Here is a 26,066-nt window from a genome sequence, read left to right as displayed (position 1 = left end):
AACAAACGTGATATTTATGGTACCAGTGTTAACACGTGTAGAAATGATCTTATGAGATGAAATTTTATGAAAATCGGAATTTGCATTGTTCGAATGAGAACTACTTTGTTAACATGGTTTTTTTCTGTAATGTCTTCTCTTGTAGACTGCTTGCTTCTTGCTGAGAGAAAGCGTTTGCAATTGAATATGAAGGAAAATAATTTCAGTGCTTGTACTTTAAAAATGGATGTAATGGATAACTCATCTGACAATTCCTTCAACAACAGGCTGAAGCAGCAAGACCTGAGAGACTTAGGGGAAAATGCAAGAGAAGATCAACCTGCTACATCACTAAAATGGTTAGAAGTATCTAATACACAGAAAGACGACACAACAAATTCTTTAAATAGTAAAATAATTTCAAATATAAAACGGAAAGTTCGAACTTCAGCATGCCTAATGGCAAGAAAGCATTCCAGAATGCTCCCTAAAGGCTGTTGCTTAGGGAAAGGCAAGGAAGACAAGTATACGAGTGCTAATGTGAATGATGGAGCTGCTGTACCTTGGAGTCTTAAAGAACAACTTGTGTGGTCTTCTAGGGATAATGAATGCTTGATTGATAGGCACCATGACACTACGTCTGTGGCAAATGACGGTTTCAATAATGCTTTGAGTCAGATGAACTCTGGCATAAATGAAGTCAGTAGTGACTGTTGCAATAAAATACCAATTGATAATAGTCATGCTGTAGACCAACAGTCCGTAGTTGACTGTAGAGAAGCACTTGGGCCTTTGAGAATAAACTGCTCAGAAAATGATAGTACTGGATTAAAACAAGGAGAGAAAACAGATGCAGCTGCCTTTTTGGAAGCTGTAACTGACAATCAAGAGCCAAAGTCAGTTGAAAACAATGAAAGCCCTCAAGCAGCTGCTTGCAATAATGTTGCTGTAGAGATTTCCAAAGAATTTTTAGATTGTATAGATGATAATTTTTTAAATGAAGTAAATTCTGAAGAAGATAAGCAAATAGCACCTATGTATTCTAGCACAAACTCAAAGGAGAGCCTAAAGTATAAAGGGAAATCATCTGGAAATCTTAACACATGCAGTTTGAATCTGGGCTTTGGTAGCTTTCAGACTGCTTCCAATAAGCAGATTAGATTTTCTGAAGTCGGTATAGCGAAAGGCAGAATGCTATTCAAAGATATTGAAAATGAATACTTTGAAGGCTCTTCCATGGAAAGAATCAGGAACTTTTCAAATCAGGTTAACAAGGAGACTGTGTTTTTACCAGATTCAGAAAATGAGTTTGCGAGTAATTTATCTGATTCTTTAGATTCACAGAAAAGTGTTCTTGAGCGCAGGCATATGCAGTTTATTCCATGTAAAGTTGGCTTGTGTAAAAGTTTCCCTAAAAGTCAGCAATCCTTGCAAGAAACAAATCAAACTTTAACAGCAAGCCAAGAAGCTGAAATTGCTGAGCTTTCTAGTATCCTGGAAGAAACAGGTAGTCAGTTTGAATTTACACAGTTTAGAAAACAAAGCAAGATGACACAGTGTCATGTCTTTCAACAGTTTGGAACTGTAGGAGCACATGGAACAACAAATGTGGAAAATATTTCTGAAACAAGGAAAGATACTGATTTTTCTAGTACTTTTAAATCTGAAAATCAGGTAAAAAAAGACAGCTGTTGTACTAAGCAGGAAGACATAAATCAAGACTCTAAAGTGGTGGAATATGAAAAAGAAAACACAGTGGTTTTCCATAAAAATGACAAAAAGGTTACTTTTACTAACTTAGACAGAGATGGAAGTAGAATATTTGATGGGAGCTTTCTAGTAGCTAAACAGGACACCTTTTCTGATTTTGTAGGCTTTACTTCAGCTGGAGGTAAAAAAATAAATGTTTCTAAGGAGGCTTTGACCAGATCTGCAGAGCTCTTCAGGGACTTGGATAATGATAACTATCTGTTTAAATCTGAAACTAGTACTAGATGTCACAATTCAAACAGGCATATGTCTTATAACTGTAATTTTGTCAGATGCCTGACAAAAGAAAATGAAGGAAAAACAGTTTGTATTTCAGATTTCAAAAGCATAGATGCCATTTCCCACACAGGTTCTGTTTCCCACCATGCCCAGAAAAAAAATGACAGAAATACTAGTACGCCATTCAAGGAAGATATGGAAAATCAATCACAAAGATCAGTAAATGATAATGAAAATGTTAATTTCAGTAGTACTATCATCAACAGTCTTTCATCCATTAAAAAGCATAACCAGAATCATAAAACTTCCAGACAGTTTTTGAATCAAGGAGATTGCCAAGTTGAAGGTTGTTCAACAGAAGACTCATTAGATGTAACATGTCTAGGAAATGCTATTACAACTGCAGAAGAACATAGTTTAAGTATATCTGATGAAATGGAAAACCTGTCTCCTCATCAGAAAGGAGAAGACAAAAAGGAAAATGAACACTTGCCACTAGAATTTCAAACTCCAGCTGGTGGTGATATATCCATTTCTGATGCAGCTCTGGATCATTCCCTACTCTTGCTCAATGTACAATGCAGAGAGAGAGATGTAAATGTTTTTGAGAACTCTGATAAACAACAGAAAAATCATAAAAATACAGAAGACACCACACATGATAAGAACCTGTTAGTGAAAGAAAGCAGAATAAAAATGGGTTCTTACCATCATCAAATACCTTTTGAGCAAGAGGTGGACGTTGAAAAAAATGAAGTGAAAGGGAGTTACGTGACTGGTTTTCATACTGCTAGTGGCAAGAAAATAACAATTGCTGATGGATTTTTGGCTAAAGCTGAACAGTTTTTTTCAGAGAATGTTGATGTAAGAAAGGAACATAATGACAATTTTGAGAACCCCAGAAAGAGAAGGAAATGTGGTAAAAACTGTGTCAAAGACTGTGATTTACATATTGAAAGCATTGCTCAATGTGATCCAGAAAAACTTAAAATGTTTGTTCTTGAAGAACCTAGAGATGAATTTAAGCAGGTGGTAGAAAGCAGTCCCATGAAACATGCTGGGGTTCTTGATACTGTTAAAGTAGATACATTTGTTAATCCAGATGAAGATTGTGAAAGAAGTCTGGTAACTTCATATGCATGTAAAAAAGCTGATGTCAGACCTGGAAAGTTAGAATTGGAATCCCTTCCCAGACAGGAGAGTGATGCTTTAAGTAGAAAGTGTTTGTCTGAAGATGGAAAACTGTTTGCAGAGACACAGACAGAATACTCACGGAAAAAGGATGATTCGGAAAACATGCATGATTTTCCTGTGCACTCTGATGCATCTCCAAATTTAATGAAGGTCTCAAATGACCTTGAAGATAATTCAGAGCCTGGAGATACAAAAAATAATTTGTTTGTTGAGGATAGTAACAATAAATCTAATCAATCCCTCCTCTTAACTTCAAAAAGTAGCTCTTATTTGAACTGTGACAGTAAGGAATTTGACTTAGAACATTTAAATGAACCTTGTGCTGATACAAACTGCTTGACAGACACCATAGCTAATGCTCACCAAAACCAGTCACTAATCAGTCTTCCTGAAGATGAAACTAATTTAACCAGGTTAAAAGAAACACTTGATGTTGAAAATCAAAAGGGTGGTCTGAAACAAATTGTGTTTAGTACGGTGAAAGATAAAGCAATTGCTGTTTCGGAAAGTGCATTAGCAGGAGTCAAACAGATGTTTCTAGAAGACTACAGTGAATCTGTAAAATACAAAATTAAGTCTAACTCAAGAACTAATCAAACAGAAATTCCAAAAAATACATCTTCTGTCATTCATGCTGCATGTCCTAATTCCAGTAATTTTTTAAATGCTACAGGAACCGAAGAGATTAATTCAGACACATCTCATTTTATTAAAATAAATGCAAGTACTACTAAAAATGGTCACCAAGGTACAAACACATTTGCAGGTGCAGAGTCTGTTTCAAATTCTCAGAGTCAATGCTTTGAACAGAATATTAAGCTTTTAGGGCACTTGCCTGTTCCAGATAAGCAGATAAAGCAGTCAGATTCTTCTACAGGCAATCTTGGATTATTTAGTACAGCAAGTGGTAAGCCTGTACAACTATCAGAAGAGTCACTCAAGAAAGCTAGGCAGCTCTTTTCTGAAATGGAAAGTAATAATTCATCACATGTACAGGAAGCATTTTTAGTTGAAGAAGATGCTGAAATGTGGGCTGAAGTAGTTCCTAAGAAAATGCAGAGAGTGTTACCAAAAGGGGAGGAAAATACCAGCACTAAACTGATTTCAGATCCTGCTTTAGGCTTCAGCACTGCAAGTGGAAAGCAGGTAACAGTCTCTAAAACAGCCTACCAAAAAGCAAAGGCGATTTTAAAAGAACCTGACGACTTTTTGAGCAGTGGGCTTTGCATTGCGGATCAACTTAGTTCAATTAAAGAGAGCGGTCAACATGTAAAATCTTTAACTGATAAAGTGATCTCAGAATCCAAAATGGAAATAAGCTGCAGTGAAGACTTTGACTTAAAAAGCATTTACCCTGAGGAAATTAAGTCTTTTCCAAGCACTCATCATGTCAAAATGCCTGAGTACATACCACATAGTACGAAACCCAAGCAGTTAACATCATCTAAAAATAGCTTTCAGCAAGAGGAGATTAGGTCGTTTGGAAAAGAGCAGCTGAATCTGGAGATGAAAACAGAGTCTGAAGCAATTTCATGCAGTGCTACTGCTAAAGAAGAAATTAATATTAATCTTCTCCAAACTCCAAAAAATTACTTGGAAGTGGAGGCTGTAGGAAGTGCAAGAGCTTTTATGGAAGATGATCTTTCCGATTCTGGAGTACAAAATAATGTACGGTCCTTCAGTGGCAGACTGGATAAAAATTTTCAAAATAAGACCTTTGGGAAGAGGCAGTTTGAAGAAGAAAACTCACTTGGTAGGTCTTTGTCTTCTATATGTTCAACATTTATATTTCTGCACAAGGGATTGTTTGAGGGTTTTTTTGCATGTCAAATTGATTTTTAGGTCATTACAGAAGTTGAAGTTCTTTCTCTAGGTGTCAATGACAAAATGCTTCTTGCTGCAGGCAATAGTTCATTCATTCTTTCCAGCCTTAAATGCACAGTACAAGCTAAATTTGTGATTAGTAATCTTGAAGGCATGCGGGTTCTGCTGATTGATCATAAAGGTATGGAAAAGCTACTGCTCCTTTTCTCTCTGAGCAGACTTCTTTATTTACCTCTGCACAAATCTAGTGTTTTTTCATTGAAACATGAGTGTTAGTATTTCCATTTTCACCTTTTTATGCCTTGTAGGTGAGGACAAGTTTTCACTTGTATTGAGATTACTAGTCTCAACAGAAAACAGTTGTTGGTCTAAAAGCACGGTTTTTTACCATTTAAAACTGCTCTGTTACAGGCGGAACTGTTGCTACTTAATGCTTGCCCAGTCACTCAGACCTGTTGAGGGGCCCGGCCTATCTGAAAACTTATTTATGTAAGGGGAGATTGTAACAGAGTTGCTGCCTAGCTGCACAAGTTCAAGTACAAAGGTCGGGCAGGGTAGCGGGGCAAAGTTTGGCTAGGTGTGCGAAGGCAGATTAGGACTCTATCAGTCCAGCCTGAAACAGCTGTGCCGCAGCTGAACCATAGCCTTAGATACAGTTTCTGTGAAAGATGTTACATCCCTTTTAGAATTCTGTAGGGACTCTGATTACTGAAAGTACAAAAAAAAGATGTAGGTGAGGTGTGCTGCTGTGGTGCACTTCTGAGGCAGACCATCTCGATTATGTCTGATAACTTAAGGCTCATGAATTTTGATATGGACAGAAAAGGCCTACCAACCACAAAAGATTCTGCAGCATACTTCATTATATGGTGTCTCATTCTTGGTAACACAATATACAGTCATTTTGTACAGAAGGAATTTTTGCAAATTGTGGTGAAGTAGCTCTCTGCTTGAAACAGCCATTTAATAGAGATGTATGATCTGAAAACTTGCAATTTCTGCTTGTTCTGACTTCTTGAATTTTTATTTAGAAATTATAATTAAGTTACACAGTATTAGTAAGAAACTGAACTTCAAAGGAACGTCACTTTTAAAAATCTGTGGTTTCATCCTAGGAGAACCTCCGATTAAAAGACAGCTACTGCTTGAATTTAACAGAACAAAGAATCCCCCCAGATCTCTGCAAGCTTCGAAAAGCACCCCTGATGGTAATTTTAGTTGTCTTGTGTTCTAAGCAGTAATCTAATTTGGTTGTTATCTTTAGAATTTTTCAATTTCCAATAAACTAATATGTAATAATGGCTTAACCGCTTCTTTTATCAATATAGTAATGAAAATTCAGGAAAGCTGCAATTTGATAATGTCTCTGCTGACTTGAAATCAACATGATAATTGTATGCCTTATCATGTAGAATCTAAATATATTACAATACGCTGCTTCTGCAAGAACTCTGGTTTGATTTCCAGGTTGGAGGAATTTATCCAGTTTATCACAATCCTAAATATCACAGATTCTAGTCTCAGTAGGATGAATAATTATTATTAATCTGTAATTTCTCAATTAAAAACTAGCAACAGGAAAATGAGAAGGTACTGGTAATTTCATCATATAATAATTTATGAAGAATATACTTACTGAGAGGTTTCTACATTACAGATGCTTTTAATATTTTGAGCCAGTCATATGGAGATTTATAAAAAAGTGAAATCAAAGTTGTAAAGTCTGAGTTGATGCTTTACGTGAAGCTAGTTAGTGACTAGGGTATGAGAGTAACGTGATTTTTGTCATGGCTTTTGGTTATGGGATAAGCTGTGTTCTTAAAGGAGCTTGTTCTTTCTAAGCACTGTATGCTCTCACATAGAATTCAGTAGCAGGATTCATCAAATGTGTTGGTTTAACCAGTATATTGGTTCCTGAATGCTGTCCTAAATCTGTTCTAAACATAAACCCCAAGTTTTAAATGGAATTTGTAAGTTGCTGCCAGAGAATAATTTTGTACCCTTCATATGTAAATATTATCCTACCCTGCAGCAGGATTTGAATGGTGTTATTCTTTGGTGAAACAACTGAAAACAGTTCTAATCTCCAGTACAGTCTTGCTTCTGACTTACAGAACATGTGGCATCTTGTATATGTGATTTCTCATAGGAAAATTCCTCTTTGTAGCCAAAGGGCATAGCACAAATGAGTTTAAATTCCAGACAGATGTGATTTAGTTATGTAGATAATTCCTTCAATGATGGAAGGAAGAGTTTGTGCAAATGTGCCCTTTTCTGTTGTAACTTAAAAAAAGAGTTCTAAATTGAATGGTGAACCTACATGGAATTAAATACATGATAAACATTTCCCTTTCAGGAGCCTAAAAACCCCTTGCACGCTCACAAATAGGAACTTTTGAGAGTTCTGCATTGTGGTCACTTATCCTTGAGATATGTCTGCAACTACTATGAAGAAGTTTAAATCCAGTATGTTTAAAAATCTAGTATGTTTAAAGCTTGTATGAAAATGTTTAAATGTACTCTGGAAACTTCTATATACTTATTAACAGAGAAGAAACGTGCTGTAAATATCTATATAATGTACTATTTCAAACTTTTTTCTAATTCTTTTGTAGGCATTTTCAAAGACAGAAGAAAATTTATGTACCATGTTCCTTTAAAACCCATCACTTGTCAACCTTTTGGGTGAGAAATTTACAATATATTTTAGAGTTCTTCTAATGCAATTTCTTAAAACCTTTTGCAAGCCCTTGCAACTTTGTCAAAATATGCCATAATAATTTGCTACTCAACTTTATGAAAGACTAATAATTTTACTTCAAAATAAACATTTTAAATTACCATATAACACACATTGCTGCAGTAGACCAGTGAGATGCTAAATGAATTTTACACTTGTATTTATCTTTTCTCAAACAATAGAAATTAAGTATTCTGTTTTTAAAATCTCAGAGACTGATATGTTGTCTTTTAATCGATGTAGTGTTGAAAGTTGTGTTACTAAATTAAGAATATAAAAATCTGACAAAGGTTTTTGTCAGGAAGCTGAAATCTGTATGTTTAAAAGGTTTTTTTTTTTTTAATCTCTGTAGGGCTACTAAAGAACAACAACAAGTCAGGAATCCTACCCTTACTCTACCTGATCAAGACTTCAAAGGATTCAAATCTAAGCCTGTCATTTTTCAGCATTGTGCCCTACGGCAGTCTACAAATGGTACTTCAGTGGTTTCTGCTCCATGTAAAGTCTCAGCAAAAGAGAGTGAAGAAACAAGAAGTTTGTACAAATCTGGCAAATCTGTTAAAACTTTTATTCCACCGTTCAAAACCAAGCTGACATTTTCTACAGGTGAACAAGGCAGCAGCAGCAGTAGATGTGAGTCACTGATCAGCAAAAGTAGGACCGAAGAGACGGAATTAGATCAGATCAAAACTGAACAAAATATTGCTGAACCTCCTGATCACCAGTCTTGCGAGCAGCACGCAGCAGACACTGACCTAGAAAACAGCAATTTAGGTATCTTCAGCTTTTGATCACTTAACTGTTGTGAATACTATCAGAATTAAACCTTTAAGGGTTTTACATATTCTGTCAAACTTATCTTTAAATAAGAAGCTCCTTTCTAAGCTTTTTTTTGACAGAAAAATTAGGAAATAATTACTTTCTTAATATTTTATACTGCACTCCTAATAAAGCATACACAATTCATCTCCAAAGTTAATTAAGAACACAAATTTCTTTTCACACAGCACTTCAGAACCAAGATGTCTTATGTTTCATTTGATACTTGATTTTATATACCTTTTTTAGTAAAATATTCTAGGAACCTAAAAAACTAGCCTTGTTATATATACTTCATTCACTTCTGCAGAAGCTTGTTTTCATTGTTTCCTAATTAAAATCTAGGCTTAACCATATAAATGGCCGATTGTGTCATTTTCAATGAGGCAGAGTTTAAATGCTCGACTTTTGACTTTATTTAGCATGTTGGTTTATGCTTCTAAGATGACTTGAATGATTCAGTGTGTCTAATTTCTGTAACTATTACAATCAAATAATCTGTATTTTGTCAGAAGGACTCATTGTGTATATTTGAACAGGTGCACAAACATTTGCAGAATTAGATCCCACTGTTTACAGGACAAAAATCTCAGGATTATGGATTTTGTAGTTCTTAATTTCTGTTTATTTGGAATTTTCTATGAAGATAGAGTTCAGTCTGAGGAAAAATATGTGGATTTAAGTTTGGTTTGGGGACTTAGGAATGTAATGAAATGAACATATTTCATATAAATACTGTTCAAATGCCTTCAGTAAACACTGCTTTTTAAATGCACTGAACTTTGAATATTTAGACTGTTGCAGTTTCTAAAAATTTGCAGAGTGGCTTAGAAAATGTGCTTCTCAGAATCTGCTTTTATAGTGTGACTGCAGATCTTATATACTGTAAAAAGGTTTTCATGTTTTGTTTTGTTTTTTTTTTTTCTTTGCAGCTCTGGTCAAGATGATGACAAATCTCCGCTGTGCCAGAGATATGCAGGAAATGAGAATTAAAAAGAAATATAGGCAAAATATTAGCTCACAGCCAGGCAGTCTTTATGTCATTAAAACATCTGCAAGAAATAGAATCTCTCTGAAAACTGCAGTAGAAGAGAAATCTCCTACTTTTTATTCTACAGAAGAGGTATATTGATATCTTTTTACTGTGCAGCTTTCCTGGGATCTATTCCTTAAGAAAGCAAGAACTCGGTAGCTTTTCAATAGATACATTCTTCAGATTTGAGATATTTACAGTAGCTGTTATACCAGTTGCTATAGTTTTTAAGTAGCTTTGCATATCCACAGTTTTTATTCCAAATAATAAGGGTCATAAATGTCTCTGTTACAATCAAATGAGAGAAGCATCAAACGAGGAAAAAATCCGCCAATTATAGTTACTATTGACTTTTAACCCAGAGTTGTTTTATGATAACAAATTTAAGCTTAGGTAAGTGTATATCAAAAGCCTCTTGCTTTTGGTACACTGAAAGTACAAAACTTTTTAAACTTTTTAAACACTTTTAAAACATGCTGTGATGCTGTTTTGTTAAAATTAATTGCTGGGAATTCGTTCATTCTTCTTGGATTACATACTAAATTACAAGGTCAGACAAAACATGTTTCAATCTCAAGGAAATATCTTACCTGAATTTATAACATTACCTATAAATACTCTCAGCTGAATTCTTACTGTATTCCAATTATTTGTCTTTTTCATCTAATTTTTTTCAGCTTTACACATACGGTGTTTCAAAACATTGCATACAAGTTAACAGCACAAATGCAGAATCCTTCCAGTTCCTCATCAAAGACTTTTTCAGTGAGGAGTATTTATTAGCTGGAAATGGGATGCAACTTGCTGATGGAGGATGGCTAATACCTACAGATGAGGGAAAAGCTGGAAAAAAGGAGTTTTACAGGTACTGTTACTTATGAACTTGAGACAAGTATGTTATTTATTACTTAGTGGTTCTCTTATCCCCTAGAATAACTCCAACACTGATCTTTTAAAGCCTCTATTTACTGTGCATTCTTACTTACACCTCTGTTAGTGTGAATAAAGATACTGTAGGATTTTAAATTTACTGTGTAGACTAATGTTATTAGTGATCTTCACTGACCATTAAAGAAAGCATATAGAGTCAATTTAAAAAATTTCTGTGGATTCTGCAACAGTTTAATAGTCTAGAAAAATATTGTCTGATAATTCAGCACTTCATCATTTTGTTTAATTAGCATTACTAGGTTTTGATTTTCTTTTTTTTTTTTACAAGTGAAAAGGATTTATTTCTGTTGGGCTCTAGAATTTCTTGATGGAAATGAAGGTTGTTTGGGGGGGTGCTTAGGGCTGCTTTGTCAGGACAGGGCTGAAAATATGTTTTTTCAATATAATTTTTTTAAAGTTGACATGATTTGAAGGAAGCCAAGACTTCACTAGTAAAACTCATTCAAGCTTTTTTTTCGGGTATATGCAAGAAGGAAAGTTTTTGTGTCAACAATAGTTGTTTATCTTGAGAGAACTGGAGATGTTCTGTGTCCATACCCAACAACTACTACGTGACAATCAATCAAGTGTGGAGTTCCCAGAATCATAGAACAGTTAAGTTGGAAGGGACTGCTGGCATTCATCCAGTCCAAGTCCCCGTTCAACACAGAATTAGATTAATTACTCAAGGACTTGTCTAGCTGAGTCTTAAACACCTCCAAGGACAGAGATCCCACAGCCTCTCTGGACAGCCTGTGCTAATTGACCACTCTCGTGGTTTAAAAAAAAAAACAGAACCACCACCCTTATCTCCAGTTAGAATTTTCCATGTTTCAGCTTGTGTCTGTTGCCTCTCGTCCTATTGTTGTGTGCTTCTGAGAAAGAGTCTGTCCCTATCTTCTCTGAATCCTCCAGTCAGGTAGGTGTAGACAGCAATAAGGTCTCTTTGCCTTCTCTCTCAAATTCAAACAAACCCAGGTCTTTTGTATGTCATGTTCTTAGCCCCTGAGAGCTCAGGGGTTCACCTTGGTGGCCCTCTGCAGGGTTTGCTCCAGTATAATGACTTCTTTGTCCTGGTGAATCTGAAGCTGGGTAGAAACTTCAGATGAAGTCTCCCAAGTGCTGAAGAGAGGGGAAGGATCACTGCCTTCCTGGCTTCACTAATAACACAACCCAGGATGGTTTTGTGCTTCTTTGCTTTTGTTGAATTACATGAGATTCCTGCCAGTTTGTTTCTCTGGCCTGTTCAGGTCCCTCTAAATAGCAACACTGCCCCCCAGTTTATCAACCACTTCCCCAGATTTGGTGTCATCCAAAAACTTGCTGCAAGTGTGTTCCATGCCATCATCTGGGTTGTTAATGAAGGCGTTAAATGACACTGGTCCCTGTATTGGTATCTGAGAGGTGCCACTAGTTACTGTCTACCTGCTGGACGTTATACTGATGATCACAATGCTTTATGCTCAGTGGCCTAGCCAATTTTCCACCCACCTTATCTACTTATCCAGCCTGTATCTTACCAATTTAATGATAAAGAGACTGTAAGATATTGTCAAAGTCCTTGCTAACATATGCACCATCCACTGCCCCTCCCTTTGCCCACAGCACCAGTTACTTCATCATGGAAATCAATTGGGTAGGTTAAGGCATGATTTGCTCTGAGTAAATCTATGTTGGCCATTACCAGTCACACTCCCGTCTTTCATTTGTTTAGAAATTGCTTCTAAGAATTTTTTCATGCTGTTATGGAAGTTCTTGAGTCTCTCAGTTTGACAGTAAACCAAGTTTGTCTCAGAGCAGTCCTTAAAGTTGATTGTGGTTTTTTTTCTAAATACTGTAGGGCAGAACTAATTCTCCCACAGTTCCATTTTGCACCTGGTGGCATCACATGCCCCAGCTGTTTCATGGACAGCTATGGGATGTGTAGGCATATACATTTAATGCAGTCACTTAAAGGCAGAGTATGCAGACCTTGACCTAACTTGTTACTTGTCTCATTTCCTTCCCATTTGGTAAGTTTTTTGCTATCATGATTATCATCCCTGATTCTGCATTTCCCTCCAGTAGCGACACAATTGTTGAATGTTTTGGGGATGTACCTTGCTAGATGGTATGTTCCTACAAATCATTTATGGTAGATGCATAAAAGACTGTCTGGGGTGTTCATCCATGTGCAATTAGGGTGCAGGGCCTCTTGCCTACGTGTTAGTTCTCTGGAGTTGCGTGCATTTTAGAAAGTGTGCTGGTTATTCTTTTCTCACATGAAATTGCTATTTCTAGGCTGACAAGCAACACCACTACACAAATTAATAGGAAACACGAGGTTTGAGGTTGTTATTGTTAAGAAGCAGTACATCTCTGTGAACAATGCATCCAACTCCGGATCAGTGTATTTGCAATCTGTTGCTTAGCATGTTGGAGATAATCTTGATTAATTTCACATAATTGTCCCGTGAATGAGAAAGGTATTAAAGCATTTGCATAAACCATCTTATACCTAGATGTGCCAAATATTGGCCTTTTTAGGCAGTCCAACTTCTTGTTCCAGAGGCAGCTTCTCTTAATCATTTTCAGAGGTGCTCCTGATTCTGTGGTCAGGCCATCAGATATATGGCTTTCCCTGCACTAATTTTTCAGAAACAGAAAAGAGAAACCACCAACATACTGCTAAATAATCCAGAGTAGCCACAGTGGTGTTGGTGTCAGAACCTGCTCTGGGTAGCAGTATCCATCTGACCATGAATGCAAGATAGCCTCTCAAGCAATTTGTAGAGGTTGTTCCCCAGGAGGTTGCCTTCAGTTCCTGTATCTTGATTTATTATATGTACATATAAAGCATATGGTTGAGAGTTGGTTAATTGAATCAGTCTTCTTATCCCTTTTAAGTATATTAATTGGAACTGCATCAACTAGAATATATATGCTTTCGTTTAGTCATTTGTATTTAGGATCTTAATCTTCAGCTGAATTCTGTCTTTAACTCTTGAATTGCATTTTCTTTTACACAATAAGAGTATCTCTTAGGAGATTTGGGATTGCTTTGCTCTCTTCTAATGTAGTAATAATTAATCTGATTGTCATGCCTGCTCCTTATCTTCCTGTATATGACTTTTTGGCTTCTACATTGTTTTTCCTCACCCAACTGCAGTACAGCTCCTTAAAATTTTCTTGAGGCTTTCCAAAAAGTCAGAAATTGACTTTTTGATAGGACTTGTGTTCTAATGTCTAATGGCTCAGCTATTTGAATCTCTGGTCTAATTCTTTCCTTTTCCTCTTTTAATTAAATGGCCTTCTTAGTGATTTCAAGAGCTGGAAAAAATAGATGTTTCCAACCCAACTCATTCTTCAGTAGCAGCTGAAAGTTGTTTGAAATGTGTTGTCCACATGTGTGCTTAAAAAGAATCAACAAAACACCCAAACCACAACTCTATAAACTGTGAAGTTGAGGAGGTTGGATTGTTATGGACTCATCAGGCATGAAGGGAAATTCCAGGGCTGAAAAGGAATGGAGGCACACCTCTGTCCCCCTATGCTGTGTGCATAACTGCATGGAGCATGTCCCTGGAGCTACTGCTAGGGTCAAAAAAAAAATCTCAATTTCAAGAACAAATGCATGCATGCACATGCATGCTGCCAAAGCGTAAGAGGACAAAACTTCAGTATTCAGACAATAATCACATCAGGTTAGGGAATGTAACCTTCCTGTTTTCACTGTCAAAATATTTCTGTGTTAATGTTACCTAGGTACATACACTGAATACAACACTAGGGAAAAATAGGCAAGTAAAAACTTACAGTGAATTTCAGGTTAATTTATTAACAATTTATCTGCAGAGCCCTCTGTGACACTCCTGGTGTGGATCCCAAGCTAATAACAGAAGCCTGGGTTTACAATCACTATAGGTGGATTGTATGGAAATTGGCAGCCATGGAAGCATCTTTTCCACATGAATTTGCTAACAGATGTTTGACACCAGAAACAGTGCTGTTGCAGTTGAAATATAGGTACGTGTATAGCAATATATTCGGAGCTGTAATTTGTGATACAGTGTGTTTTCTAGTTCACAATATTACAAAATAAGCACCTTTGCCTTGTACTTACTGTTTATCAAAATGCTTATGTTGTTAAACTTGTGCATGTCAGAATTAATGTAGTGCATGTTATTTGCAAAAAATTCATATAACGTTTGCTTGCTACAGTGGTATTTAATCATAGATTAAATAAGCAGTGGTTTGGTACAATTGTTTTTAAGGAAGAACAATGTGATGGATTTTGTTTTCTTTAACAAAGCATCATGAATTCTTTTTGTAGGTATGATTTGGAAGTTGATAAAAGTAAACGATCAGCAATCAAAAGAATAACTGAAAGAGATGATGCGGCAGGTAAAACACTTGTGCTGTGTGTTTCTAGAATCATATCGCTAAACACTGTTGTATCTCCTAGCAGTAGCAATAAGAATGTGGAAAGTAAAAAAGCAGCAGCAATAATTGAAGTTACTGATGGCTGGTATGGGATTAGAGCTCTTCTGGATCCACCTCTCAAAGCTTTCTTACATAGAGGAAGGCTCTCTGTTGGTCAGAAGATCATAGTGCATGGAGCAGAACTTGTTGGCTCTCAGAATGGATGTACGCCACTGGAAGCCCCAGATTCCCTTATGTTAAAGGTAAAACAAAATATTAGTTCAGCTTGATTGGATGTGAAAGAGAGATGTGATAGATGCTATTTAGTTGAGCCATGTTTTGTAAACAGAGAAAGTTTTGTCAGGGCTTTATAAAGACACAGTTTTGTTGAAGTTTAATAACCAGATTTGTAAGACATGACGCTATTCACTAGGGTTCGAAGAGAAGTTTATAGTGTAAGATTCTACCAAGTTTTGCTGTGTGTTTTGACAGTTCTGGTGCTTTGATTTGGTGAAGCACCAAGTTACAGAAAGTATTTATCCATCACAGACAACATGGAAGTGGAGGGAAGAATGGTGTGAGGGGGAACAGGTTGTGAGAGGCTGGGCTTGGGTTGGGGTTGGGTCTTGACTTGTTTGAGGATGATTAAAGTGCAGGGTGAAGCATAAAAATTTTGCCTCTCTGGTATAAAGCAATAGCATGCTCATTTCTCAGAGAATTTTAACTCATCAATTTTTAGTTCCTGTTTAAAATACATTCTTGAATATGAAAAGAAACCTTGAATTTAAAATGTTAATATGTTCAGGTACAAAAATGAGATATTCTTAGGTGAGATTAGTGTGAAAATAGTCTTTCCTGTATGTAAATTGGATACCTTTTTGACCTACCAGTGACAGCTTATCATTCAACATTGAACTTACTCAGATTTCAGCGAACAGCACTCGACGTGTGAGATGGCATGCAAAACTAGGATTTCATCGGGATCCCAGACCTTTTCCTTTGCCTTTGTCATCGCTTTACTGTGAGGGTGGTGCAGTGGGGTGTGTTGACGTAGTTATTCAAAGAACATATCCTATTCAGGTATGGTATAAGTATTTATGAATCTAAGAGGTTTATGAGATTAAATTACATTACTTAATTGCTATCTCATTTCTCAAACCAGACATAATATAGAGAACTAAAAAATTCAAGAAAAGGTACCATTATGTGTAAAATGAACAGGAGTGGTTCTTGCAGTGTGCATGTATTTAATATTTCAGGACTGGAGTATCCTGCTGTAAGAAGAATCTAAGTTTGTGCTCAGTATCTTGTGGCTGGCTTTGCTTTCAGCTTCAAAAAGCCAGAGATAATTGAATTTCAGTTCTGTAATCTAAAAAGCACAGCACTTGTTTTAAAGGAGAAAAAAACAGGGACAGTTTCAACTCCGAGTAGAAGTGAAACCCAGTTTTTTCTATCCTTAAGATACATATCTCTGCAAAGAAGTTAAATATTTATAACCATTACTAAGATTACTTTTTCTTACATGTAGCTGGCTATATTGTGTAAGATCTATTACTTTAAAATATTACTGAAAATGCGATGTGATTGTGGTGTAAAATAGAAGATCTGTTAAATATCACTTGATATAAACACATTTTAAATATGGTCAGATTTTGCTGTAATTATTTGTTTTTATAACAATACTAACTACAAAAAGAAACAATATTCTTGTTAGTAATCAATCCTCTTAATAGAACTTTGAGATTTTATTAACTTTCCTCAGAGTATGTTATACTTGGCATGTACATATAGGGGTGTTTTCCATTGCTTTCTTTCTAAATAATTATATCAATGTAGAACGAATTCTGCAAAGGTAATAGTAATATTCGGTTTGGATCGTTACTTTGGTATTTAGATCATTACCTTAATGGACCAAATTGCTGCATTTATTATATGAACTGTCTCGCAGAACTAACATTTATTTCGGTCCCCAGAAAGGGAACTGTAATCTGTTACAGCATCATGGTAAATGGCTTCCAGGCTGGGGAGGGAAGTGGTGCTTTGAATCTCACTACATCAGGAGAATGACATGCTGATGTAGATACTTACTTTTTTTAAAAAAAAAAAAAAAAAAAAAAAAAAACACTGAGTCTTTTGCTCAAACCTACCAAAATGATAGGAAGACTTGGGCTATCTGTCTCCTTTTACCTGGAGAGTCAAGAAGTGTAGAAATCACAGTAACCCTAATTAAAGGTGTCTAACTGTGAATAGTGCAGGAGACACATGGCATGCGGTTAATGAGGCAGGCAGAGCCTATTCCAACAATTCACTGCCTCCTAAGGATTAGTCCTTCAACCCTTCCTCATTCTGCTTCTCTATGCTGAACCCGGACCTCACCTGATCCTGTTGCTCAGTTAATTTAATTCACTAAACTAGGAGTAACTAACTAATTAATAATAACAACAACAACAACACAAAAATCCCAACACAACAAACTGCTGTTTATTGAATTAACAAACTGACATGGTCTGATGAGGTCAGGTATATGCTAGAGCCTGTGCAAGGGAGAAGATGGGACTGTGCAGCAAAGAGGAAGGGAAGGGGCCGCTTTCAGCAGCAGTGACCTCTTTGTTTGATTTGCAAATCTCTTCAAATCAGGCAAGACAGATCTGGCAGGGTTGTGGACAAGGCTGTAGTCCCATGGAGCCATTTCAGACAGAAGTTTAAGACCGACCACCTGCAGAACAACATCATAGTTCTTTCACAGCATCTATCTAGCATGTTCAAACAGACAGTACAGGTGATGTGGAAAGACAAATTGGGTAGAATGCAGTTCTGGTATATTTTTAAACACTGAGTTTGATAGTTTGTATCTTTATCTATTAGTGGGATCCAGTTATCTTCTAAATCATATCATTGATACCTATAAGACATGGTTTCTGCAGCTGTTAAATCATGCAGTTTTGACTAATGCTCCATTCTGTCTGTGTGTCTTGAAAGTGAAGGTTTACTAACCAGTGCTGTTGGCTTTTGTCTTTTATCTGTTGTCCTGAAAGAAGTTACAATCTACTGCCTGTTCATTTTGTTAAAACACTTTTGCTTAAGAGTGAGTATTAGAATGAAGCTAGACGAGGTTAAAAATTTAAAGTCTGTTTTTTGTTTGAATCTTTTTATTTCAGTGGATGGAAAAGACATCAGCTGGTTCATATGTATTTCGTAATAGCCGAGCTGAAGAAAGGGAAGCTGCCAAGCATGCAGAGGATCAGCAAAAGAAACTGGAAGCTCTGTTTGCAAAAATCCAAGCAGAATACGAAAAGCATGAAGGTAAAGCTTTCATTGTTTCAGAACATGTAGTAAGAACACAAAAACTTTTTTGGCATTTACAGAAGAATTTAAAAAAAGGGCCAAAACTATTCTGGTGATAGGGAAGAAGAGATAGGGTGTTGGGTTGTCTTCTTTGTTGTTGTTTTTATGTTGTATTGTTTTAGGTTTTTTACTTCCTATGTATCAAGACCTTTAAGTACAAAACAGTTATATATTTATTTGCTTGGCTTTGCAGCTATCTAGAAACCTCTTCCTAAACTTGAGATTATGTTCAGGGAAGTGCTACAGAATTGCAGAATTGTTATTTTCATTCTCTTCAAAGACCTGACACAGTAATATTTCACCCCGAGGTAGGCAATGCTTAGTGTGCATTTCAGTGGACCTGAACAAGCCAAGACTGAACACTGAGCATCTTTCCTCACAAATACTGCAGGACTATGGAAGATACTGAGGTCAGTGGAGCCGCTAAATGGGACAGGAACCCTGGTGATCACAGGACGTGCAGAAGGCTGAGTTACTGAATGCCTTTTTCAACTCAGCCTTAACTAGCAATACCAACCTTCAGCAATCCCAAGCCCTGGAGACCAGAGGAAAGTGGAGCAAGGAAGTCATACCCTTGGTGGCACAGGATCAAGTTAGAGACTACTTATGCAAAATGGATGTGTATAAGCCTGGTTGGTGATGGCGTGAGCCCACAAGTGCTGCAGGAGATGGCTGATGTCTTTGTGAGGCTGCTCTTGAGCCTCTCTGAATGATTATGGTGATTGGTAGAGGTGCCTGAAGACTGGAGGAAAGTAAATGTGTCTCCTGTCTTCAAAAAGAACAGGAAGGAGGATCTGGAAAACTAATTACAGGCTAGTCAGCCTTATATTAATCCCTGAGAAGATGATGGAACAACTAATCCTCGAAACCATTTCCAGGCACATGAAGGACAAGAAGGGGATTGGGAGTAGTAATCAGAAATTCACCTAGGGGAAGTCTTGTTTCACTAAACTGACAACCTCCTGTGATGAAATTATTGGCTAGGGCAGATGAGGTGAGAGCAGTGCATATTGTCTGCCTTGACTTCAGCAAGGCTTTTGACACCAAGTCCCTTAAGATCCTCATAGAGAAGCTGATGAAGCATGGGCTAGATGAGCAGACAGTTGGATTGAAAACTGCCGGAACAGTTGGTCCCAGAGGGTGGTGATCAGTGGCACGAAGCCTCTTTGGAGGCCAGTAACTGGTGGTGCACCCCAGGGATCAACACTGGGTCCAGTCGTGTGTTAACATCTTCATTAATGATCTGGATGACAGGGCGGAGTGTGATGATGATACAAAATTAGAGGATGAGTGACTGATACATTAGAGGACCTCAACAGCCTGGAGAAATGGGCTGACAAGAACCTTGTGAAGTTCAACAATGGGAAGTGCAAATCTTGCACCTGGGGAGGAACAGTCCCCTGCACCAGTACCTGCTGGGGGCTACCCAGCTGGAAAGCAGCTCCTCAGAGAAGGACCTGGGGGGTCCTGGTGGATGAGTTGAGGAGTGTGGCCAGAAGGTCTAAGGAGGTGATCCTTGCCCTCTGTTTATCCTTGGTAAGGCCACATGTGGAGTGCTGTGATCAGTTCTGGGCTTCCCAGTACAAGAGACATGAACATACTGGAGAGAGTCCCAGCAAAGGGCCATGAAGATGCTTAAGGGCTTGGAGCATCTGATGCAGGAGGAAAAGCTGAAAGAGCTGGGACTGTTCAGCCTGGAGAAGAGAATCACAGAATCATCTAGGTTGGAAAGGACTTTGAAGATCATCTAGTCCAACTGTTAACCCAGCACTGATAGTTCCCAACTACACCATATCCCTCAGCGCTATGTCGACCCTACTCTTAAATACCTCCAGGGATGGGGACTCCACCACCTCCCTGGGCAGCCCATTCCAACGCCTAACAACCCCTTCTGGAAAGAAATGCTTCCTGACATCCAGTCTAAACTTCCCTGGCACAACTTGAGGCCATTACCTCTTGTCCTATCACTTGTTACTTGGTTAAAGAGACTCATCCCCAGCTCTCTGCAACCTCCTTTCAGGGAGCTGTAGAGGGTGATGAGGTCTCCCCTCAGCCTCCTCTTCTCCAGACTAAACACCCCCAGTTCCCTCAGCCACTCCTTGTACGACCTGTGCTCCAGACCTGTCAACAGCTTTGTTGCCCTTCTCTGGGCTGCCCAGGGAGGTGGTGGAGTCCCCATCCCTGGAGGGGTTTAAGAGTCGGGTCGACATAGCGCTGAGGGATCTGGTGTAGTTGGGAACTGTCAGTGTTAGGTTAATGGTTGGACTGGATGATCTTCAAGGTCTTTCCCAACCTTGATGATTCTGTGATTCCATCACCAACAGTAGCCTGTGCAGTTCAAATTTCACAGGATTGTATCTACAAACCAGATAGCCTCTCCCTTTCCTTAAATCTTTCTCATGGTGATCTGTAGCACTGGGATGTTCTCTAACTGCTTTCTCAGAATCTGGAGTCCATCACAAATAATAAGGAAAAGGCAGATAAAGCTATACCCTAACAAAACCCAACCAAACAAAAAAACTCACACACACCCCCATTGAATTCTTACTTGAAATCAGGGATTGTTTTATAATTCTTAACTTCATTGATATGAACTTCCACATATCAGTCACCTCATTGTGTTGTTTTATATCTGACTGGTAAACTTGTCTAGACTGGAGTCTACTATGCTGAAGGAATGCATCAAAATGCTAGCAGCAAAATTACTTAACTAAGAAGGGGCTAATAGTTTAATGTAATGACGTTAGCTTGGCTCTTAGCGGGTGTCCTATGGAGGCTTCATGTGCAGGCCTGTGGTCACCTGCTGTCCCAGATCTTGGTATCTTTGAGACTTTTCTGCTGTATAAGAACTGAAAGACATAAAAAATATGGCCAAGCATTGATGAAGTTTCATGGCAGCCCATCAAGTCTCCCACCCTCTCCTAAGTGCAGATGCTGATACTGGCTCCCCCTAAGTTTGTAGAATATTCTAATCTGTGTGTATTTAAATGAACTTTCTGCTTGTCTTTTCCTAATACATGTATATATGCACACAAACATATATCAGTTCCTATATAGTGTTTCATATTTTTATTCTGGCAAGGCCTAAGTACTACCATTCTTCTTATGTAATTATTTTTTGTTTCACTTTTAAAGTGTATTGGTTGTACCCAACATAATGGTTTTTTTTCAACAGAAAGAATTAGCAGAACACCAAGATCACGCATAGTCACAAGACAGCAAATACATAATTTGCAAGATGGTGCAGAACTTTATGAAGCAATTCAGAATGCATCTGATCCTGTTTACATGGAGGTAATGTAGATACTACTGGGCTAATTTTGAAATGTTTGTGGAATAATTTACAGTTTAGTACCTCCTGCTAAAATCAACCATTAAATTACTGTTTATTTTTGCTGCCTTTGAAGATTTTCTACAGCATGCTTATTGCTAAATAAAGATTAAAAATTTTGAAAATATTATAATGAAGGTTGAAATAGATCAATATTATCTTGGCTTGTAAAACAGAATGCGGTTTTCTCTTGATACAAAATCCAGAATATAGCACAATTAAAAGTTAATGTTACTTCTAATTTTATTACTTTGCTTTGTCTTGCATATATGACAACTAAATTCATCTCATAAGTCTTGAGTTTCACACACATATTCTTGCATGATGTTAACTGAAGTGTTTGAAGGATTGTATTATTGTTCTCTTCATTCCCTGTTCCCATTCAGTCAAAACTTTTAAGTGTTTATGCTTTTATTAATAAAGATGCAGGTGATTAGTCCCTGCCAGTTGCTAAAATTCAAATACATGCCTCTCCTCTCCTTTTGCAAGTCAGGGTCATTTACTTTCATAAAGCCATAAGATCTGTGACTTTACTTGATAAATATTTCTTTGAAATACGCGTATCTGTGGTGCTACATGTAAGGCATCTGGATCTTGAAGTCTTGGGTCAGAAAGGTAATGCTCCTGCTGCATCTTAGTGTAAATCACTGTGTCAGCTCAGAGATAGAAGCCTGCTGAGGTCAGCTTTTCTTTTCTTACAGAATTTTTTTGTAATATTTCTTCCTTATGAAACAGGCAAGCATGCCTGTTATATTAAATATTCACTTTAGTTGTGCACTCTTAAGCAGGCATGATCATGTATGGACAGTGTGTAATGTAACTAAAGCACCAGCTCAGTACCAGTCAAGACCGGTGACTGCTATTGTGTTAACACACCTAGTACTGTGTCAGTTGAATGATGAATTGCTTCTAACAGATGAACACTTAAGAAAGCAGCTGTCTAAAAATCTTGATAAAAAAAGATACTGAACACATTTATCTCTCGGTTATAGGGATATCTCAGTGAAGACCAATTAAAAGCTTTGAATGCTCACAGGCAGTTGATGAATGATAAAAAGCAAATTCAGATACAGGAAGAATTCAAGAAGGCTTTAGAATCAGCAGAAAAGGAAGAAAATGGTTGCTCCAAAAGAGATGTGTCTACTGTATGGAAATTATGGGTGGTAGACTACAGAAAGCAAGAAAACCATAAAGGTTAGTACTTGGAAAATTATAAATAACTTTTATCTAAACATGGTAACTGAACAACATAGCAAGTAAGTTTAAAGAGTTTCCTAACAATATTCTAGCTTGCATGTTAATATTACCAGTTTTATTTGGTTTTTGGTTTAGGGTTTTTGGGTAGGAGGGAGTAACGTGTGGATTGATTTTGTTTAAAAGCCTTCACAGCTAACATAATTTAATCTGATTTTGTTAGGATTGATACTGAGTATCTGGCGTCCACTGCTGGATGTTTGTTCGTTGTTAAAGGAAGGCAGTCGGTACAGAATCTACCAGCTGTCAACATCACAGTCCAAAGGAAGATCAGACTCAACTAACATACAGTTAACAGCAACAAAGAAAACTCGGTATCTACAACTATCGGTAAGTGCTTGAAGTGCATAAAGATATGTCACTAAAATATATCACAGTCTATATGTGTGTGTTGTAAATACATACATTTTTTTGTTTCTTCAGGTATCACAGCAGATGCTCGTACAGATTTTCTTTCCAAGAAAGGCTCTGAAATTCACCAGTTTGTCGGATCCTTCTTTTCAGCCACCATGTGCGGAAGTCGATTTAGTTGGAGTTGTAGTTTCTGTTAGCAAAACAGGTACATTGTGGACCACATGTCCTCCCAGTGAATAAGCACTAGTTTTTTGATTTCAAAAGTCAAAATGATCTTTGTCTTGTACCTATATCTCAGGCCTGTGAAAACCTGCTAGTATCACCCATCACTGTGATATGCTGGCGGATAATTCTGTTTTCCTAAAGAAAAACTGTCTTTGCTTATTAGTTTAGGAATCATTTACTAAGGGAGGATCTAAGCTCAAGAGAAGCTTTTCTTTATTATTTTCCATAAATGGTGGATAAAAGTTCTCGAATCTGTGTTCAGCACCTGCAGAAGTACCATTGTGCATGTACATGAGCTCTCTCTTTTGTGTACAGTGTCATGGAACAAGCGGAACGCAGGCACTGGAGATCATGGGTAGGGACACGTAGATAACCTTCTGAATAAAAGGAGAAGCACCACAGGAGTATTGTGTGTTTTAAGTACTGGAACACAGACTTTGAGTTGTTTTCTGTAATCAATAGGGAGATAGTGTACAGTATGAATGAAGCATGAAACATCTGTTACCATGCAGACAGGCTGCCACGTTACATTTATCAATTCTCCCTCAAGATGTGAGGAGTTTTTTTGTAGATACAAATTGGAATAATCAACTTTGACTTAAAGATTTAAGGTTTAATTCAGACTTTTCTTGCTTTTAGGGTTCACTACTATGGTGTACTTATCTGATGAAAGCTATAATTTAGTGTCAGTAAAGATATGGACAGATCTCAGACACTTTGCTGTTGAAGATATAGTTGTCCGCTGTTCGTTCATTTCTGCAAGCAACCTTCAGTGGCAATCTGAATTCAGATCAGAAATTCCTGTGCTGTTGGCTGGAGATCTTTCTGTTTTCTCAGCCAGTCCAAAGGAAAACTATCTTCAAGAGAAGGTTAATGAGCTGAAAAGTACGATAGAGGTAAATCTGCAGATTTTTAGTTTAACAATTAGTTATGGCTGCATTACACCAAAAAGTCCATTAGTACTAATAAATCTTTAGAAGAAGTAATGCATATGCTGTTGGATTTGAGGGGATTTTCCAGGCAATGGAGTAAGGTATTAATGAACTTTTCCTGGAGGACTCTACATATTACCTATTGAATGTTTGGGTTTTTTTCCAGTTTGGCTCAACCAGCACTGTCTTTAGGATGTGCCACAGAATCTTTTCTGGCTAGCAAAAAATATTGTACCTGTCAACAGGGAAACTGTCATGGACAGTTTGGCTTTAGCCCTTTAAAAGTGGAAATTTATTGTCTTGCTCACCTGAACATACTTAGTGTTGGATTGTTGATTTTATTTATTACTTCCATTTTCTAGCTGTGCTAAATAGCATGTCTTGGTCATGTATCTTCACTTCTGATAAGTAAGTTTAAATACAAAAGGATTTTTTTCTTGTTAACAATAAAAGGAAGGTATGATATTTCCTTCCACAGAAAGTGCAGCGGTATTCTAAGTTGTTGGTTTGATATAAAATAAACTTCTAGTAGGATTATGATAAGAAAACAAAGTCCTAAATACTGTGTGAAAATGTAATACTTGCAGAATTTGAAAAATGGCAATTTTGCATTGTAAACTGTTCTGCTTTATAGAATGTGGCCTCCTTTTGCTCTGATGCAGAAAGTAAACTGATGAATTTGCTACAAAGAAATCTCTCCCTTACACCCAGTTTAACCAAAAGATGTGGCTTGGAATGCTCCTCTCCTTTTGGCAACTCAGGTCTTTATGCAGAGGATAAAAGTTTGGTAAGCTTCTGTTAATTAATAGTGTTTATACTGACAGTATATACAGTGAGGATATAAGCAAGTTTTATCCCGATAGCTGTGGGGAATCGTCTTCTTGGTCCAATCCACACATTTCTCTTCAGGGCAATGCAAGCTGGTTGGAAGCTTTCTCTGTGTGTGGGTTTAGGATTATTCCCCAGGAGGAACTGTGAGACTATTACTCCTCCAAGCAATACATGAAAACCTCCCCTTGTGGCCTGTGTTTTCATAGCATACTTTTAAGTATTCTGAATTTAGATGAGTAAAATGAATCATCCGTTCCCTATAGATGATTTATCACTTCCTTGGTCCCACTGTGAAGATTATCTGACATCGATGTCACTGGAAGGAAAAATCTTGATGTGTAAATTTTTCTTGCACAGTGTTCTGACGTTCCTACCTTTGGTTAGAGAATTTAACTGTTGGTCATCTTTTCCTAGATACTGTTCACTGTTTCCAGGATTTAAAAGGCAAGAGGTGTCACTAGTAAATGTTTGTTTTATGGCAGTCTTGACAAAAAATGGTGTTAGAGTACTCAAGTTTCCCATGAAGGCTGCTGGTGGCAAGTTGTTCCTGATGTGGAGTACTGAGTGCAGTCAGAACAGAATTTTTTCCTGCCACTATCTGGGGGAGGTCAAAACACCCTGATGTGATATCAGTTCCTGGGGACTAAATTTAAGCTTATAAGGTACCCTTTTCCATTTCAGAGAGAGTGCTAATACTGAATTCTGAAGGTGTAATATATATCCATTTATTTATTAACCAAGTTAAAACAATACATTAAAGGTATTCTCAAGTTAAGCATGAGTTTGAATGATTTGATGAGCAGCATCTATCTTGTGTGTATAATCTTCAAGATTTTTGGTCTATATTTAATCCCTTTTTTCTTCTTTTTTTTCCCCCCTCATTTT

General features: G+C 37.3%; 1 protein-coding gene across 1 annotated transcript in view; it reads left to right on the top strand.

The window, feature by feature from the left end:
- BRCA2 (BRCA2 DNA repair associated) overlaps window positions 1-26,066 on the top strand; it is a 41,011-nt gene that overhangs the window by 13,941 nt on the left and 1,004 nt on the right. The window contains exons 11-26 of the mRNA XM_074914471.1: window positions 146-4,915; window positions 6,102-6,194; window positions 7,602-7,671; window positions 8,079-8,500; window positions 9,478-9,668; window positions 10,256-10,443; window positions 14,343-14,513; window positions 14,821-15,172; window positions 15,834-15,989; window positions 18,068-18,212; window positions 21,430-21,548; window positions 22,578-22,779; window positions 23,003-23,169; window positions 23,263-23,398; window positions 24,058-24,314; window positions 24,985-25,137. Coding sequence (XP_074770572.1) covers window positions 146-4,915; window positions 6,102-6,194; window positions 7,602-7,671; window positions 8,079-8,500; window positions 9,478-9,668; window positions 10,256-10,443; window positions 14,343-14,513; window positions 14,821-15,172; window positions 15,834-15,989; window positions 18,068-18,212; window positions 21,430-21,548; window positions 22,578-22,779; window positions 23,003-23,169; window positions 23,263-23,398; window positions 24,058-24,314; window positions 24,985-25,137 — 7,592 coding nt within the window. The remainder of the gene's footprint in view (window positions 1-145; window positions 4,916-6,101; window positions 6,195-7,601; window positions 7,672-8,078; window positions 8,501-9,477; window positions 9,669-10,255; window positions 10,444-14,342; window positions 14,514-14,820; window positions 15,173-15,833; window positions 15,990-18,067; window positions 18,213-21,429; window positions 21,549-22,577; window positions 22,780-23,002; window positions 23,170-23,262; window positions 23,399-24,057; window positions 24,315-24,984; window positions 25,138-26,066) is intronic.

This window comes from Athene noctua, chromosome 1 (assembly GCF_965140245.1).
Source record: "Athene noctua chromosome 1, bAthNoc1.hap1.1, whole genome shotgun sequence".
Classification (NCBI taxonomy): Eukaryota; Metazoa; Chordata; class Aves; order Strigiformes; family Strigidae; genus Athene; species Athene noctua.
This window is presented reverse-complemented; position numbering and strand designations above follow the sequence as displayed.